A 16,569-nucleotide genomic window follows, 5' to 3' on the forward strand; every position below is an offset into this window, starting at 1 on the left:
TACCGGTATACCTGTAAAGGCTGCGGAAGAAATTTTAGTTGTTGTTTGTCCTCGTCGTTTCATACTCACAGGGTTGTAGTCTTGTAGATCTACATCTCAATAAAAAGTAAAGCGGTGTGGACCCTGGCTAGCCCCAGACGCTACTACAGTAGCGTCTTTTGCATAGCTACGGGAATAAAAATATTATGCAACAGAGAACCGCCTAGTGAAGAAAGCGTCTGCTTGAAACGTCGGAGGTCGCGCTTCTTGCCGACTGACTTGACACTTGACCGACTCATCATTGCCTCAGGAGCACACGAGAAGCCCGTCCAACCTTCCGCTCAGCAAACCTGCAAGAAAGCACCACTCCCTGCTCACAGTGTTTCGGGTCACCCCTGATCAGTTGAGCTTGAGTATGCTAAATTGCTAATGAAATCTCTGTTTCACTAAATGACTTTACCGCCGATGTCGCAACATCTAGAGAACCACCTAACAGTAAAAACGTCCTACTCGGGACAGTACTTTCTTGAATAGTCGAAGAAGATTATCAAACCACTTGCTACTAAAGTGTAATCTTCTTCTTCGACTAACCCAATAATATACAGTAGATACAACTACAAGTGCATGACAAGAAGACTGGCACCGCATCAAGCCCACCGTCGGGCCGGGTCACAGTTCGAGTCAGTCAAACACCAAAAGAAAGGAAGCCGACAATCCGGGCCCGCTCTAGTCGGGGCAGATCGAAAGTTAAAATGGAACTTAGCCATTGTAGTGTCTGGTCAAGGTGAAAATGGCCTATGAAAGCAATAGTCAACTGATCGAGGCGGACAAAAGCATGAGTAATTGGGCACAACAAGCCAATGCAGGGCTCGTCCATCGTCTTATTATTAGAACAGCATGGCAATTTGCAAAAAGCACAATTGGCAAACAGGTAACCTGGCAACAGCAGATGGGTGCATGGCAACTTCAGCAGACATAATCGACAAACATGTTGCCCCGGCAACTTCAACGGGAACGCACCAATACAACACACAGCCCCGACAGCAGCAAACGGGAATGCCGTTACAAACATAGTGCCCTGGCATACAACTTCAATGGGAACGCACCAATACAAATGCAGCCCCGGTGACAGCGAAGGGGAACACCGCTACAAACATGGTGTCCTGGCGACTTCAACGGGAACACACCAATAGAGGGCTTAAAAGCGATCACATCATCAGTTGAGATGCTTTGACGGAGTTGCGGACTAGCGGCACAGCACTGCACTAGTGACTCACGGCACTGCACGGCACTGCACTAGCGACTCACGCTGCATACTTCTTCGAAAATCTGCCGACTCACACTCACAATTATACAAGTAATTATGTCCATTTGAAAATCTCGATGAAGTCATAACCTCTATACAAACTGGCGTCGCAACTTGAAACAGGCACAACTGACAAAACACACGGCACCCTGCAAAGCAAATGGGTACTCCGTTGCAAGGTCATTCCACAACATCAAGATGCCGCTGCCACAGCATTGAAGCAGCAACACGCCAGACATATATAGGTGGCACGGCACAGGAAGCTACTGCAAAAGGGAGGGAGAGAAAATACCAGCCTGAAAAGGAAAACACTTCCCGTCCGCAGGAAAGGACAAACCAAACTGTATTCAACCATCTACGGCAGCGCATATGAAGGCAACAGTAACAGCAGCAGTGCCAAGATACAAATAATGACCACACTCGTCACGCATAATAATAATAATTGGAGTCATGCACCAAGAGACCCCACTCAGTACATGCCCGTGTGGGCTAACTTGGCTTTGATACTCGAAGCCGGCGGTTGCATTCGGACACGACTCCCTGAACAGATGCCACTGCAACACGTGCAGCCGGGATTGCACAAAAACAACAGTACAGCTGGTCTATTTGGTCGTTGAATCCATACTTGTTGGTCTCTGGTCGTTTTTCTTCTTCCTTTCCCATTATTCCAAGCACACCCACACCCACACCTACACCCACCCATGCGTGCATGCAGACACCGTGACAATCACACTCAACTCTGCTACTGCATTGCAGGTAGACTGTCTACTAGGGACTGCTCACCAGCAGTCATTAGACAACTGCGCACACCGGACCTGCTACAACGACGACATCATAAAACCAAACAATGAAACATATACGAAAATAAACATAAGCATGGCACCATCCGCCAGAAACCACATAACACAACAAGAGAATTCAGCAGAAAGCAGAAGAAGCATAAATCAAACCGACAATCAAAACATAGAAAAGCAAGAGAGTTCCAGCAATAGTGTGCAAACACTCACTGCTGCTCAGCCAGATCAAAAGGCAAAATCATCAAAATAATAGTGAGGCGGTACTAGCTTCGAAGCTCAACAGTAACACGAGAGAGAGAGAGAGAGAGAGAGAGAGAGAGAGAGAGAGAGAGAGAGAGAGAGAGAGAGAGAGCCGGAAAGAATAGAACAGCCACTCACAAACAAGTAGAAAGAGTAGCGCCACTGGACAAGACAGAGACTTCCATGCTCGCTACAATAAATAGACACCAAGAAGATACAAAGGGCAGTATCACTCCTCGGTAGATTCACATCTGTGATCTGAGTAGCATGCGCACGTAGTCTATCATTCTCACAGGTTAACAATGCCGCCCACACTGCCACTGCCACAGCCGTCATTGCTGTTGCTGCTGTTGCTAGTAGTCCTGAGTCACTTCTCTAGCCACCCTAGCAATGTATCAGCAGCGACGCCGGAGCTGGTGGTGGTATCGGTTGTGTGCAGCATAGTACCACAGTGACAGCGGCACTGCTCAACTACCTATTCTCTCTAAGCCTTGTGGCAACTCATTACCTACGATCATTCACTTCAGTCATCCTTGTCTTCTCTACTATTGCTCATCATACGGTGTAACTGAAGCCACGTATGGTTCAATTCTCCCACGACCGGTGGGAAGTCTGTCGACCACTATCACTTCATCACCGGTGCTCCGACAGCAGCAGCAGCAATATCAGACACGTCCCCTGCGGGTTCCGCGTTCAAGTCGATTAGTAGCGTGACTCGCTCAGACTCACCCAGCTCAGGGTTGGTTGCAGCAGCATCATTGTCATCGTTCCGACCTTGACCTGATGGTGCACGATCAGCATGATCAGCTTGATCATTGGCACTGTCAGTGACGCCAATACACACAGCTGTGCTCTCCGCAGTATCGGCAGCACCACCAGTTGGCGCATTCGCAGAGGTTCAGTTAGACGCCGCTGCAGTAGTGTTCGCATCTCCAGCAGCAGCTGCAGCGTTGGTCATAACTGCAAACATTGGGCGACGCATTTCCACAGCAGATCTCACCATCTTCTGAATGCACAGTCAGAACAGCAAAACAACAAAGACATAAATACAATGCACTCAATGAATACGTGGGAAAAGCAAGGAAAGGCCATCGACCAGATGTGATCAAAAATAACTAACCAGGCCGGCAATGGCGGCAATGGGGCTGTCTACAGCATTGGGCATAAATAGTTATACAGTGGAGATCAGATATAACGACCTTGCATATAAGGACAGATTGAGTTTAGCGACACAATTCTGTTGCCCAAGTCGTTTAGTAAGTCCTTTGTGAAGATCGGGTTTAGTGACTAGGGGTGCGGATTATGCTCGCACGCAACCGATATTATGCTTTCGGGCATTTCCCTCGGAACTTCGAAAGTATTCTCCCAAAACATCGAAAAAATTCTCCAGAATTCCCCCCTAAAAAAAGAACCCCAGCACGAACCGTGCCTTGCGCATGCTCTTTAGTATGCAAAATGGACGGTCAGGCACGTGATCACTGCATGCAGGATCTACACTACATGTACTAGATCTACATCTGCCTGTACACAGCTACTATGTCGTGTCCGGGTGTTGCTGAATGTACATGTACGTGCGTCCATGGATGCGTGCTTGTTCTCTGGCAGGTCAAAATTGACAGAATTCCCCCAAAACTCTTCTGAAGGTCAATGGATCTGGCAAAAGATCGATAGAATTCCCCTAAAATTCCCAAAATTTTCTCGACGATAGTATTCCCAAATTATTCCGGGAATAATCCGCGCACCCCTATTAGTGACAGGTCGAATATAGTGACATTTTGTTATCTCCCAAAGGAGTGTCGTTATATCCAATCTCCACTGTATATCCATACTCAGTGGACTCGGCTCTCGAAGGCAAGTGTTCCTGAATCCACACCTGAACATGAAAAGCATAGACCGAGAGATAGGCAGGGGCCAACACATTACATGTACGCCAGCTATGCTGTCCTCACATCTGCTTCTCAGCTATGCTGTCCTCACATCTGCTTCTCAGCTATGCTGTCCTCACATCTGCTTCTCATTTCGTTCAGTATGGTGTAAGATTCCAAGAAACATGACACACATGTTCCCATACACTGCCACACTGTGGGAGAAACATCAAACCATTGAGCATAGCCGCGACCTAACTACGGACAGGCCATTTGTGGCTGACAAAGGTTGGAGCACTACATACAGTGGAGATCGGATATAACGACCTTGCATATAAGGACATATTGAGTTTAGCGACACAATTCTGCTGCCCAAGTCGTTTAGTAAGTCCTTTGTGAAGATCGGGTTTAGTGACAGATCGAATATAGTGACATTTTGTTCTGTCCCGAAGGAGTGTCGTTATATCCAATCTCCACTGTATAGAAGTCTTTCTGATTTGTTCATAGTAGCCTATTTGTTGATCAAGGTAGAATACCACTACTTCCTCCGTTAACAAAAACTTCGTGATGGATTTTGATGGATATGGAAACGCTTAGAACAGGTCAAGAACAGTTTGTATCGACTGCAAATCACTAGACGAAGGTGAATCGGCCTATGTACAGCGTCTTTACAAGAGAAACTGTTGGCGGAAAGAGCAGAGAGTTCAGTTTGCGTCGCTTTCGCTCGACTCATTTTTGACCTGCGTCGCTGTCGTCATCTGCTGCACGCGAGTCGTCATCTGCTGCACGCGTCATTTCTCTCGAGTCGTTGTTCAGCTCGTTTCAGCCTTGCCTCGACTTCTTTAATCACACTCCGCTGACCTTGATGTCGCCGTCGTTCAAGTTAGTTGGCTTTCAAGCTGCGTGATCCGCCGCGATGGCGATTACTCGTTTCCACGAGGGAGTCGTGAACAATATTTTACGACTCCCTGGTTTCATCTTCGCTCTCCAGAACTCCGCGAAACGAGGAGTAAAGGCACAGCCAAACTGATTCCATTTTCGCTAATGGATACCCCTGCCAGCACTGAACGGCACCGGCTAGCAAGTCCAGTCGACTTTCTTTAGCCATGAGACTCGCATCGGACTGCAGACTTCTGAAAGAATGCATGGTCATCAGCATTCGAATCTGGGCTTTGCACAGTTTGAACAAGAGCTTGAGTTCAGAATTAGTTTTCATTGAGCCGTGCGATCGGAGCAGCTCCTTGTTCACTCGCTCATTATGTGGGCTCGCTGCTCCGTTTTATCGCTCTCTATCGCTCTCCAACTCACTTAGTGCCAAAGTGGTAGAGAGGCCAAGCAGCGCAATATCCCCTCGGAGAAGTGGTATTTCAGTTTCGCTCGCCATGACTGTCATCACCTACGTTTCCACAGCGCAACCATCGATTCCACTCGACTTGTTGTGAAAGGTCGATTTCCTTGCATCGTACTTCTTTCATGGCATGCCAGGGAAGGCCAAGAAAGTGATTGCAACTCATTGCACAGCAGTTTGTGCCCAAATCAGCCCCTCAAAAATCCATCACGGAGTTTTTGTTAACGGAGGAAGTACTCTCTGTACCATCAAGACTTACTTCAGAAGTACATCTTCTTCGTCAATGTCCCGTAGGAATGATTGGAACTTGCGCGACACCTCCACCCGATTGGTTCGTTGTGTGATGGACGCAGCGAGGGAGTTGTAGCAAGTCTCCAGGCATGTGGCCAGTTGCTGAATGACCTCGGCATCAAAGTGACCGCCATCCTTCCTCCGACCGGCATCCTTCTGAACATCCTCAATGCCTGGTGTGCAGTGACATCACTCTCCAGTAACTGGAAAATAAAGATGAAAAGCGCAAGAAAATGACAAACATAGCTCGTTGGTAAGGGTATTCTTTAGCTATTGTGTGATTATGGCAGAGGAAGAGGCAGGAGAGGACATTGCACCACTGTCAACCGTCTTTTCTTTCCTATTCCGCCTACAGGGTCTGGCAAATGTACAACTTGTGCAGCAAAATCTTTGAAAGTTGGCAAACCAACACTAGAGGGTGGTGCATGAAGAAAATTTCCAAATTATAACTGTCTTCCAGTAAGTCCAAGCTGACACAGAGACATCACTAGAGTCCATTCATAAAAAAAGATGGACTTCTAGCTTTTGGCCTTAAATGGGTCAAATATTGAGAGCTAATTTTTTGGCACTCCCCTATAGAATTCTCTTCCAATTATGTTTCCGAAGTCTATTTCTCCAAGAATAGGATTTCAGCCAGGTTTTGCAGCAAAAGCACTGAATTGAGAAAATCCAGGCCGTTTCACTCTACTTGTGTAACGCACCTGCCCGCATATTCTTGATTTCCACCGAATAATTTTATTTAACTGCTGCATTACGTCATGATGCACGTTCCGTGCTCCCGTTGCCGCATACGGGACTGAGCTTACATATTTGTACATGTACGGTACAACTTTTCTTGCGCCAGCCTTGTCCTTCTATGAACATTCCATGCCGAGAGAAAGCAGTCGTTCTCTCATGGTCTATTGGACGTCATTGTTCCCGCGTTTTGTCACTTGCGCACGCACAAAAGCACTTTGTGTCTTTTTTTTTGGCAAAACCCCACAAAGCTCAACACATGCCTCGACATGTGGCACGGCCAAGGTGTGTGTGTGTGTGTGTGTGTGTGACCTGCACGAATGCACAACAATTCTTCGAAGTACTTGCGTTGTTCGTTTGTGATTTAAGCTTGGCTATGTCGAGAGGCTGAGCTACTCATTGCGGCCTGCACGCTGCCGCCGTGTCCTCGGCGTGAAATACGTGTGGACGGAGCCGACGTGCGTGTCTGAGCTACGTCGTCGTTGCAGTCGGGTCGCCAATTTAGGAAATTGTGAGATTCTCTCACCTTTGGCCTGACGCTGACGCAGTCTCCCAGTGCCACATCCATTTCCTTCCGGAAAGCACGTTATTTCCTGTCATTCCCACTCTTGTTGTTGTGATCCTTGTGTTTATACGCTGCAACCAGCGTTTTCCACTTGCCCTCCGTTTGCCCAACGATGGGTGGCCGTTGAACCCTTTTGACCGATGGTGAGCAGTTCCTGGTGTATTGCACTCCAGATGACCTTCTTCTTGAAGTTGACATCCGACAATTTCCATTGGTGAAAAGAAACTGTAGGTTGATGTCAAAAGTCTGGTCCATTCGACTGTTCAAACGAAGCCAGGCACTGGAGTGGGAGGAGTGTCAGGTGCAGTCCCACCAGGAGTCACCAGGACAATATCGAGAAGTGGAACAGGCATGGGAGGAGGTGGTGGGTTCTCCATGACAAATGAACCCGGAGATACTGCTTCAGCTGATGCCAGTGGTGGTGCCTCGCATAGTGATTTACAGGCCCAGCTGCAGACTATCCAGTAGCGGCAGAACCTGTTAGCCCGGATGGCAGAAGCCAGTCAGGAGCACCAAGAGCCTGCACCAACCCAGCCCCAAGTCTCTGCTGTCAGGGCCATGTTCAATGCTCGTCATGTCACTCAGCTGAGGACTAACTTTGACTACTGAAGTATGTCGTTGCCACTCTTTCTAACGACAATGCTGTTGAGGTCGGAGATCTGCTCTTGTCACCTCCTGAACACACACCGTACGACATTTTGAAGAGCGAACTCATCAAACGCACGCAGTGTGAAGAAGTTAAAATGGAGTGGACAACTTCTGAACCGTATAGAGCAGAGAAATGGTATTTATTCTCACGTGATAATGAAGAATTCTCAATCCGTCGCCTGAGTGCAAGCAAGACAACTGTGGATCTTAACCCGATGATAAGACAACCCAGAAGGTTTGACATGTGATAGTCCTTCAATATGGAATCCACATACTGCCCTCTCCATATTTTTAGTACAGAATAATATAGCTGACAAAGTACCATTTTTTTCTTCTTTTCTTTTGCTTCACATTATCATATTCATCAATTAGTAGGAGCCGTGGTTGGCTTTGGCCATCCCGGCAAGAAGGCAGATATGCCTGTTTGATTGGTGAATAAAAAAAATAAATACCATACTATACCATACATGTCACCACTCACTGCTGCCGAGTATATATGCAGAGTCACCAGTCTGATCTTGAATGTGAAGCATAGGAAACAGCACCTTCCTAAAATCATAATCAGTGGCGTGGAGGACTTGGGAACTATTAGTGAGACCAAGAGTAGATAAACAAGAGTGTGCAACTCCGGATCTCTCCTGCACAATCTGCAGATACCCCGCGCCCACGGCGGAATTTTTTGTTTACGTCACCTTTTTTCAGAGAAACGCGGATTCTGCCGCAGAGCAGTGTGAGAGCACGTGCTGGGCACCGACCTTGTAGTGTAAAGCCCAGCCAAGGGCACGAGGGAAAACTCTTCAAAAGGCTCGCAGCGCGTGCGTCGTCGAAAAGATTACGTCAACAAAAAATTCCGCCGTGGGCCAACCCATCCGCGAGTTGCACACTCTTGTTTATCTACTCTTGGTGAGACTGATGATGGTGTCATACTGCGAAGGTGGAATGATGGTAGACACTCATTCTACAAGCTTATTGAAATGTGTGACAAACAATGCTCTCAAGACATCATCGACCTCTTCGCTGATGCAACATACATGTATCTGGATACCAGTGACGTAATGCAAATTGTCAAGGAGGTGAATGAGAACGAAGTCTATCGAGTTGATGATATGCGTGTACGGCATAGTACCAAGGCCGTTCAGCTCCGTGCAGTTGCAACACGAGGAACGCGGATTCGTGTGCGAGTAGGTACAATAGACATCAGTGAGGATGGATTCGTCTCAAAATTACCCGAGTCGACTGTTGACACGATGGAGGTGCAAAGGAGGTCGTCGACCGGCAGTTTGATTGCTGACTGGGTGGAACCATTGGTGCACATCAGAGCGTCCGATAACTCCACCTCGTACTGCGTGTCACGGAAGAGGTCATGGGTTAATCCATCCTCACACGTACTCGAAGAGTAAACTTTGTAGTCTCTCATCTGATACCAGCTTGATGAAATCATGACATGGCAACACAAACTGAATTTTATAATGTAAATACTACCCTCCTCCTCCACTCGATTGTGATCTTCAGTGTTCGTTCCATTATGATTATTCTTTGTAATGATATGTATTGTATCTATCAAGAACTGACTTTTATGAGGTCATGTCATACCCCCTAGGCCCTCCACCACCCGAAAAATCTTTTACGCAAAAACAGGGCATCCGGTTTTTACCCCAATATGGGGTTCTATCAATGGTACCCCATTTATACGGGCGGGGACATGTACCTACCACAGAACCCGCCCGACACATACTACTCCCGCAATAAGTCCTGATATCCTACACCAATCCTTCCCATTCGGCCTACTCTCCACATTGTATTGTATTGTTTATTTACGGATTCTCCAGAGGTAAGTGGATACCTATCATGGGAGTCTTACCAAACCAGTAGACTAATGAAAGTAAAATTATGTAGGGAGTGCTCTACCCTGTGCCATCCTGGACGTTCCCCCATCCAAGGCAGCGCTGCAATGCTTTAAGGTCGCCGTGGACAAGTACCTCCTGGAGCAAACCTGTGCGACTGCCATCGACGTGTACACCACAGACTAGCATACTAACTAGCTGATGGCCTTAACTTTTTTTTTTTTTTTTTTTTTACCAGTGCGCTGCCTTCATTAGACATCCTTAGCTAAAAAAACGCTAACGTAAACGCAAACCTTTCCGTACTTCGGATCGTTCAAGCTGACTTTTCCCTTAGCACAAAGTACGTTATAGTTGAGACGAAGTAGTCGTGACAACCATGGCGATATGAATTTTCGTGGAAACAGATGCGGGAAATTCAAAATTTTGAACCAGGGATTAGTTTGCTGTCGTTCCGAAAGAATACCTTGGCGAGGTCTTTTACTCTGGGATAGCAAAAGCACGGCGAAAATGAGTTTTCGCTGTTTCCAGGTCCTTGGAAAACCTTTCCTAAACGCAGCACCGAAGACTGTAAGGGTTCTCCAGCTCCTTCCTCAGGAGTGCCGTGGAACTGGTCCTTTGTTTGCAAGATGGGATAGAGGGAGAAAGGCACGAAGCAGAGGACGCAGACATTGTCAACTGAAAGGCAAAACTCGCCAAAAAAGCTAAATGTCACAAGAGGGAGGAAGCAATCTCGACTCTCATCTCAAACTGCACGTGCTTTTTATCTCCCGCCAGTTACAAAACAATGCGAGTTTTTGCATTTTTTGCAGAGTTTCCATAACGAACGTCGGCCCGTTATTTTGAGCTCTGTAACGTTTTTCCGTTATCCGATAACGTCTTTTGTCACGGCTGGGAGTGAGTACCGTAAAAGTTAGCGTTATCGTACTTTTGCTAAGGATGTCTATTACGTAACTTGCCTCCATCACGCTCTGAAAGCATGCACTCAAACCCACAATATCTTGTACGAGTCCATCCGTTTTTGCTCAATTCGTTCCAGCACCTGCGCAATCTCTAAATGTTGACGCGTGAACTTCCGTACGAATTTTCCGCAGTGCGCACCACTGCAGCTGAATGATGTAATGCAGTGCGCAGACTGCAGCTGAATGATGTAATGAAGGCAGTGCGCCGCGCATCTGGCTCATAGAAAAGAGATCACAGTTACCATGGTTACATACTCTTGTTTATGGACTCTTGGGGATACATGTACGTGCACAAATTGCGGCAATAAAAGCGATGATGCGGAAATCGTTGCTTTCTCTCATGGAAACCCTCAAAAATCACTAAAATTCCCGATTCGATCAAGGGCAGCGTTTGATTGGACCGTGATGGATCCAAAGGATCAATCGATCAATCGATCTGGATCCAGATCCAACAAATCGAACATATCCTTACTTTGTGATGAAATGTCTTTGTCATGGATTTTGCACGTACCACAAAAAAATACTTTCATTTCGTGCCATTTGAGTTAGCAGTACTAATAGGTCTGACATGACCAAATCTTTACACAGGTCGGTTGGGACTATCTTTATGCCATCTCGGATACTATTATTGTGGAAGATTTGATGAAGTCCCACCAAGTGAATACCAACGGAGAGAGGAAGTTTCTACGAAGGTACTATCAGAAAACGACCACGCAAAACTTTCCAGTGGCTCAATAGTTGACCCCAAAATACTAAGCATCACTTTAGTACTTACTCAAGTCGCATCAAAACCTTTATCTGCGGTCTCCAAGCTGTGGAACGCCTCCAGTGCTTCTGAATGTTCGACAACGTCAGCCATTACTTTACTTCTAGATTCTAATTCTTCTAGTTCTACTACAAAAGACAGCTTCTTCACGGAATCGTCATCTTCACCTCTACACAAAATGAGCTGGAGCAGCTGCATGCAGCCATGCACATGCAGGCTGCAGGGCAGGGCCGGCCAGATGCAGATGCAAGCAAAAGGCGCGAAGCTCAAAAATGCAAAAGATCAAAAATGAATGTACCCACGTGTTGCATGGCTTGTTCGATCAATCACTGACTTGTCTGCAACATGTGGACTCAGAAGCAAAATGCAAAGCAAATCAATGTTTGGAGGAGGAAATCTCCAAGTAAAAAGTATCTGTTGCTTCTCTCATACTCAAAGGATATTGTTGTAGATTTATTTGTTGAAGTCTCTGCCGAGTATACTTGGTGACTTTAGTGCCATGGCGGATGTAGATTTTACACTGACTGTATCGAGACTATCCTCGCTGGAGAAATTGCTAAAATGTCCTTTATGGTGAGTGGCAATGTGGCTTTTTTGTTGTTGTGGTGGTCGTTTCTTGTTGTGCTTCTCCCCCAGACTTCCAGGTGTTGCTTAGAGAAGGTTTTGTTGCACGGTGGCTGCTTGCGTTTCATTGTGTTTGTATCTTTGTAGTCTGCGACCAGTAGTATACGTCGTTGAAAGATGGTGGATCTCTCACCCTATAATTTTGTGGATCAGATTGTCTTCACAATCGTATGCCATACACCTACTTGCGTGGGGCCACCAACAAAGTACCATGTAGTTTGTCACTCCAGCTTACTATTGTGTTACTACAGTATTTCCCATCATTTTGTTGCATACTGCCAAGGCGAGGGAAGTGTTTCCATACGTACCTAAATCTCTATAACTTTGTATAAGGATAACCTGAAACGTCGTTGTTTGAACGACATGACATGACTGTGTCGTACATGCACAAGACTCGGCTACTAGAGAAGCTTGGACTTGGACTGACTTTGTGACACATACTATGCTGTGCCCTCCATCCTCCATCAGGTATTGGTGTTGACAATAATTATTATTGATTGTGCTGGGCTAGCAGCTACAATGGCTACTTCGTGTCCTGAGTCCTAATATTTTGTTTTCTGATCCTATTCACTGGTGTGACATGTTGCAGTGTTTCAACACTTACCCAGCCAATCACCATCGAACAGTGTGGTCACAACTTCTGCAGGTATGAAAGACACATTGATGCAGCCCATCGCACTGTACTTTCTGTGACTGTACATATTTTCAATTTTTTTACAAATGTTGAAATTTACCTCAATACAGTGTAGTTGTTGGAACTGTCCACCTCTTCACACTGCGTTCTTGGCCCACCTTCACAACATCATACTCAATAGCGAAGAAGTTCGTTCTTGGTTGGTATTTATTTATTGAAAAATACCTCCATTAATTTTAGTTTACACATTTGTTCTGTTGTTTGCCGTTTCATGTACATGTGTCATAAATGATGGTGTAAGTCAACTTGTCCCCCCACGCACACGGCCATTTTCCCTTGTACAGTACCCTAGGACACGTGAATTTTCAATATTATACACATCTGTGGATCAAAGATGTTGAGCAACTAACTGTTAGGGGACTCCTTTCTATGGATTCATCCTCGTTGAGGCTCAGTGTCAGTTTTGCGTGCCAGTACCAATTACCAGTATGAACGGTACCATTACTCCCACGGTCCCACCCCCAGTCCCGCCATTCCTGAACAAGTGAGTGGCAGTGCACACTGCTGCACTTCGGAATGCCAGTCCAGACATGTGTGTATGTGTGTGTGTGTGTGCGCGCGCGCGCGCGTGTGTGTGTGTGTGTGTGTGTGTGTGTGTGTGTGTGTGTGTGTGTGCGCATGCATTCGTGCGTGTGTGAGCGTGTGTGTGTGTGTTCTTGTATGGTGTACATGTGTGTGTGTGTATGTATGTGTGTGTGTGTGTGTGTGTTTGTGTGTGGTGTGCATGCACGCGTGTGTGTTTGTGTGTGTGTGTGTGTGTGTGTGTGTGTGTGTGTGTGTGTGTGTGTGTGTGTGCATGCATGTGATTATACTTCTTTGTAGACAATGTGTTGTGCGTCATCTCTCAGCCAACACAAGGTCGGAATGTCCCGTCTGCAAGATGGCAATCTGGACAAACAATCTTCAGCCGAATCGTCAGATTGATACTGCTGTGAACCTCATCTCTCAGTTGCGTTCTATACTGGATACTAGTCCTGGACATGATGATAGCTTCTCAAAATCACCCTGTAGAGCATCTGCAGCTACTGGTGAGTAAACGTACCTCCATCTGTGTGTGTGTGTGTGTCCCACCGGAGTTAGTTTCTGTTACAATATACTTTCTGTTGGACTACTTGGATCATGGTCTGTAGAATGGCAGTCAAAACGAAATAATGTTAGCGAACTTGGCGATAACTTTGTAGGAAAGCGGAGAGCGATCTTCGGTGTGGGGCGCAACTAACTTTCCTAATGGCAGCCAACACATGCCAAACGTCAGCTTCTAAATGTTGTAGAAACTACTCATGAAATCTTTGTTGTTGTTTTGTTTTTGATTGTTTATATTCTACCCGATGTCCAGGTGCGCAAACATCACCAGGAAGCTCCATTGTCAGTCCACTGCAGACCCCGTCTAGACGCACTACCAGTTCGTCACCGTCATCGTTATCACCTGTCGCCATCCAAGCAAGTTCTGCTGCAGCATCTTGTAGTCAGCATGACTCCGCAGTAACTGCAGCATCATCTCCACCTCTGCTGGCAGCAGTCACAGCAGCAGCAGCAGCAGCAGGTTCAGCTTCAATAGCAATAGCAGCTGTGACTACCATCTCGCCAGCTTCATCCGCTCAACGCTCATCTCCTGTCCAGTCACGGTTGCAGTCACCTGTTTGTGTACTCTCTGGTGATACTAACACTACTCTGGCTGGTGCACCCATCGGTAATGACAGAGCTAGCAGCAGCAACAACAACAGTGTAGGTACAGATGATGTTAGTCATGTTATCAAGGAAGCCCGCCATGATCCGCTCCAACAAGGTCCTATCACTACCGAGCATCCTAGTGGCAAGGTGAATGACGACATCACAGTGCCACTCGTGCCTGCTGAGCGCATGCTTTCAGGACTGACCACTGCAGGATCTACGTCAGCCGTGTCTGCATCATGCGACGACTATCCTGCCATTGCCAGTGGCAATGCACAACTGCAGTCACAATCTGCTGCTGCTGCTGCTGTCAAAGTGAACAAGGAGCAGCATCAGTCACACGACGTCACCACCAAACACGTAAAGCAGATGGGTGATCAGATTGTCGATCAATCTGAACATATGACAAGTGAGTGTGGCGAAGTACTGCCTCTGACCAACAAAGATAGCAGTGTTGTACAAACAGCGATAATCACCCCGAGCAGTGTCTCCCCCTCTCATAGTACGGTGGCTGGTGACGGCAAGGGTTACGCGTCAGTGAATGTTAATGAGCTGGCCACCACCCATAATACCGGTGGTGCTGTTGCTGCTGCTGTGTCTGCTGATGGCAGTGGTAATGTAAAGAGCAATGACTACGTCGGTAGTAGTTCCTACCCGGGCACCGCCACTACGACAAACACTGACGGGAATGGTGACGGCGAAACGTGCAATAGCGATGCCAGCGACAGCGACTCCGGTGGCAGTGTGTCGAGTAATGTAGGTGGCTTTCCGTTTTCCCAGTCACAATCCGTTATGGCCAGTCAGCAACTAGTTAGAAGAGCCTATGCTCGGCGCACTTATGCCAGTCACCAGCGGCGCAAACCTAGCAGCAAAGCTTGTGGAAAGAGCAGTCGCCGCAACCCTAGGCAAACGCAGCAAGATGGCACCAGCGGCGTACGTCACCGACGACAGCTAGTCAACAGTCGTGTGACCGGCTTCAGAAGTCTGTCTGATGTCACTGAAGATTCATCGGCAATACCACCACCTATGGCGGGGAGTGCATTGTCAAAGCCAGCAGCAGCAGCAGAAGCAGCGGTCGCAGGTACATCCGGTTTGTCAAATGACGCTACTAGCACGGTCACTAGCACTGCTGATGATGCTGCTGTAGCTGCTGCTGCTGCTGCTGCTGTTGCTGATGATGATGGTGACGCTGTACTGGCATGTAGCGGTACCAGCACTGGTAGCCTGAAGGGAAGGACACCACCACGCAAACGTTCTGTCTTGGCGCGTTCTGGTACTAAGTCCAAAGGTAAATTTGTGGATGTGTGTACTTTATGCTGCTGCTGTTGTTGCTGCTGCTGCTGTTGCTGCTGCTGTTGCTATTGGTGCTGCTCCCATTGGTGCTGGTAGCACCGCTGCTAATTGCATGGTGCTGACTGTTGTGGTGTGGGCTGTGAGGGTATTATCTTCACTCCTTTGTCTGTTTTGGGAATAGTCGAGGTTGGTATTGATCCATATGTTTGGCACGTCCATTTTTGCTTCTCGCTTTTCTCTCTCTCTCTCTCTCTCTCTCTCTCTCTCTCTCTCTCTCTCTCTCTCTCTCTCTCTCTCTCTCTCTCTCACACACACACACACACACACACACACACACTTGTACTTGTACTTGTTGCTCACTGCCAAAACTGGTCACGTGGGTCTCCCCGGGAAAGGGGAGAGAGACTCAAAAGGAATCTTGGAAAGATGGCTCAATTGGCTATTGAACCGCCCAACGGCCGACACCCCCTGAAATCCCCAAAACTCTGGGTGGACTTGAAAATGATCCCACTTATGGGCTCACCACACCTCAGTAAGTGGGTGAGGACAAGGTGCAGAAAAAGGATTGACGGCATCAGGGTATCCGTCCCGGGATCCAACTGCAGTTACCCCTGCCCCCAGTGAAGGTAATCCTTGCTACTAGTGTGGTTGGCTAAATCAGAGTGAATCTGATATAAGCATCACTAGCACCATTGATTACACAAGAGTTAATCTAGCCAGAAGCAGTCCATGGTTAACAGGTATGTATACTTCACACACACACACACACACACACACACACACACACACACACACACACACACACACACACACACACACACACACACACACACACACACACACACACACACACACACACACACACACACACACACACACACACACACACACACACACACACACACACACACACACACACACACACACACACACACACACACACA

At 47.2% G+C, this 16,569-nt stretch overlaps 1 protein-coding gene and 1 long non-coding RNA gene across 3 annotated transcripts in view; one reads left to right on the forward strand and one right to left on the reverse strand.

Moving 5' to 3' along the window:
- Positions 1-2,099: 2,099 nt before the first annotated feature.
- LOC135827407 (uncharacterized) lies at positions 2,100-11,459 on the reverse strand. Its single transcript, XR_010555437.1, has 3 exons — positions 11,353-11,459; positions 5,795-6,029; positions 2,100-3,328 (listed from the first exon to the last, which is right to left on the reverse strand). It is a non-coding gene; the product is annotated as an uncharacterized LOC135827407 (long non-coding RNA).
- A 223-nt stretch (positions 11,460-11,682) lies between these two features.
- Positions 11,683-16,569, forward strand: part of LOC135827757 (mucin-5AC-like) — a 42,881-nt gene continuing 37,994 nt past the window's right edge. For both annotated transcript variants that reach the window (XM_065340206.1, XM_065340207.1), the window contains exons 1-4: positions 11,683-11,916; positions 12,557-12,613; positions 13,484-13,689; positions 13,998-15,620. In XM_065340206.1, the coding sequence (XP_065196278.1) occupies positions 11,843-11,916; positions 12,557-12,613; positions 13,484-13,689; positions 13,998-15,620 (1,960 nt within the window). In that variant the 5' untranslated portion in view covers positions 11,683-11,842. The remainder of the gene's footprint in view (positions 11,917-12,556; positions 12,614-13,483; positions 13,690-13,997; positions 15,621-16,569) is intronic.

This window comes from Sycon ciliatum, chromosome 11, assembly GCF_964019385.1.
Source record: "Sycon ciliatum chromosome 11, ocSycCili1.1, whole genome shotgun sequence".
NCBI classification, from domain to species: Eukaryota; Metazoa; Porifera; class Calcarea; order Leucosolenida; family Sycettidae; genus Sycon; species Sycon ciliatum.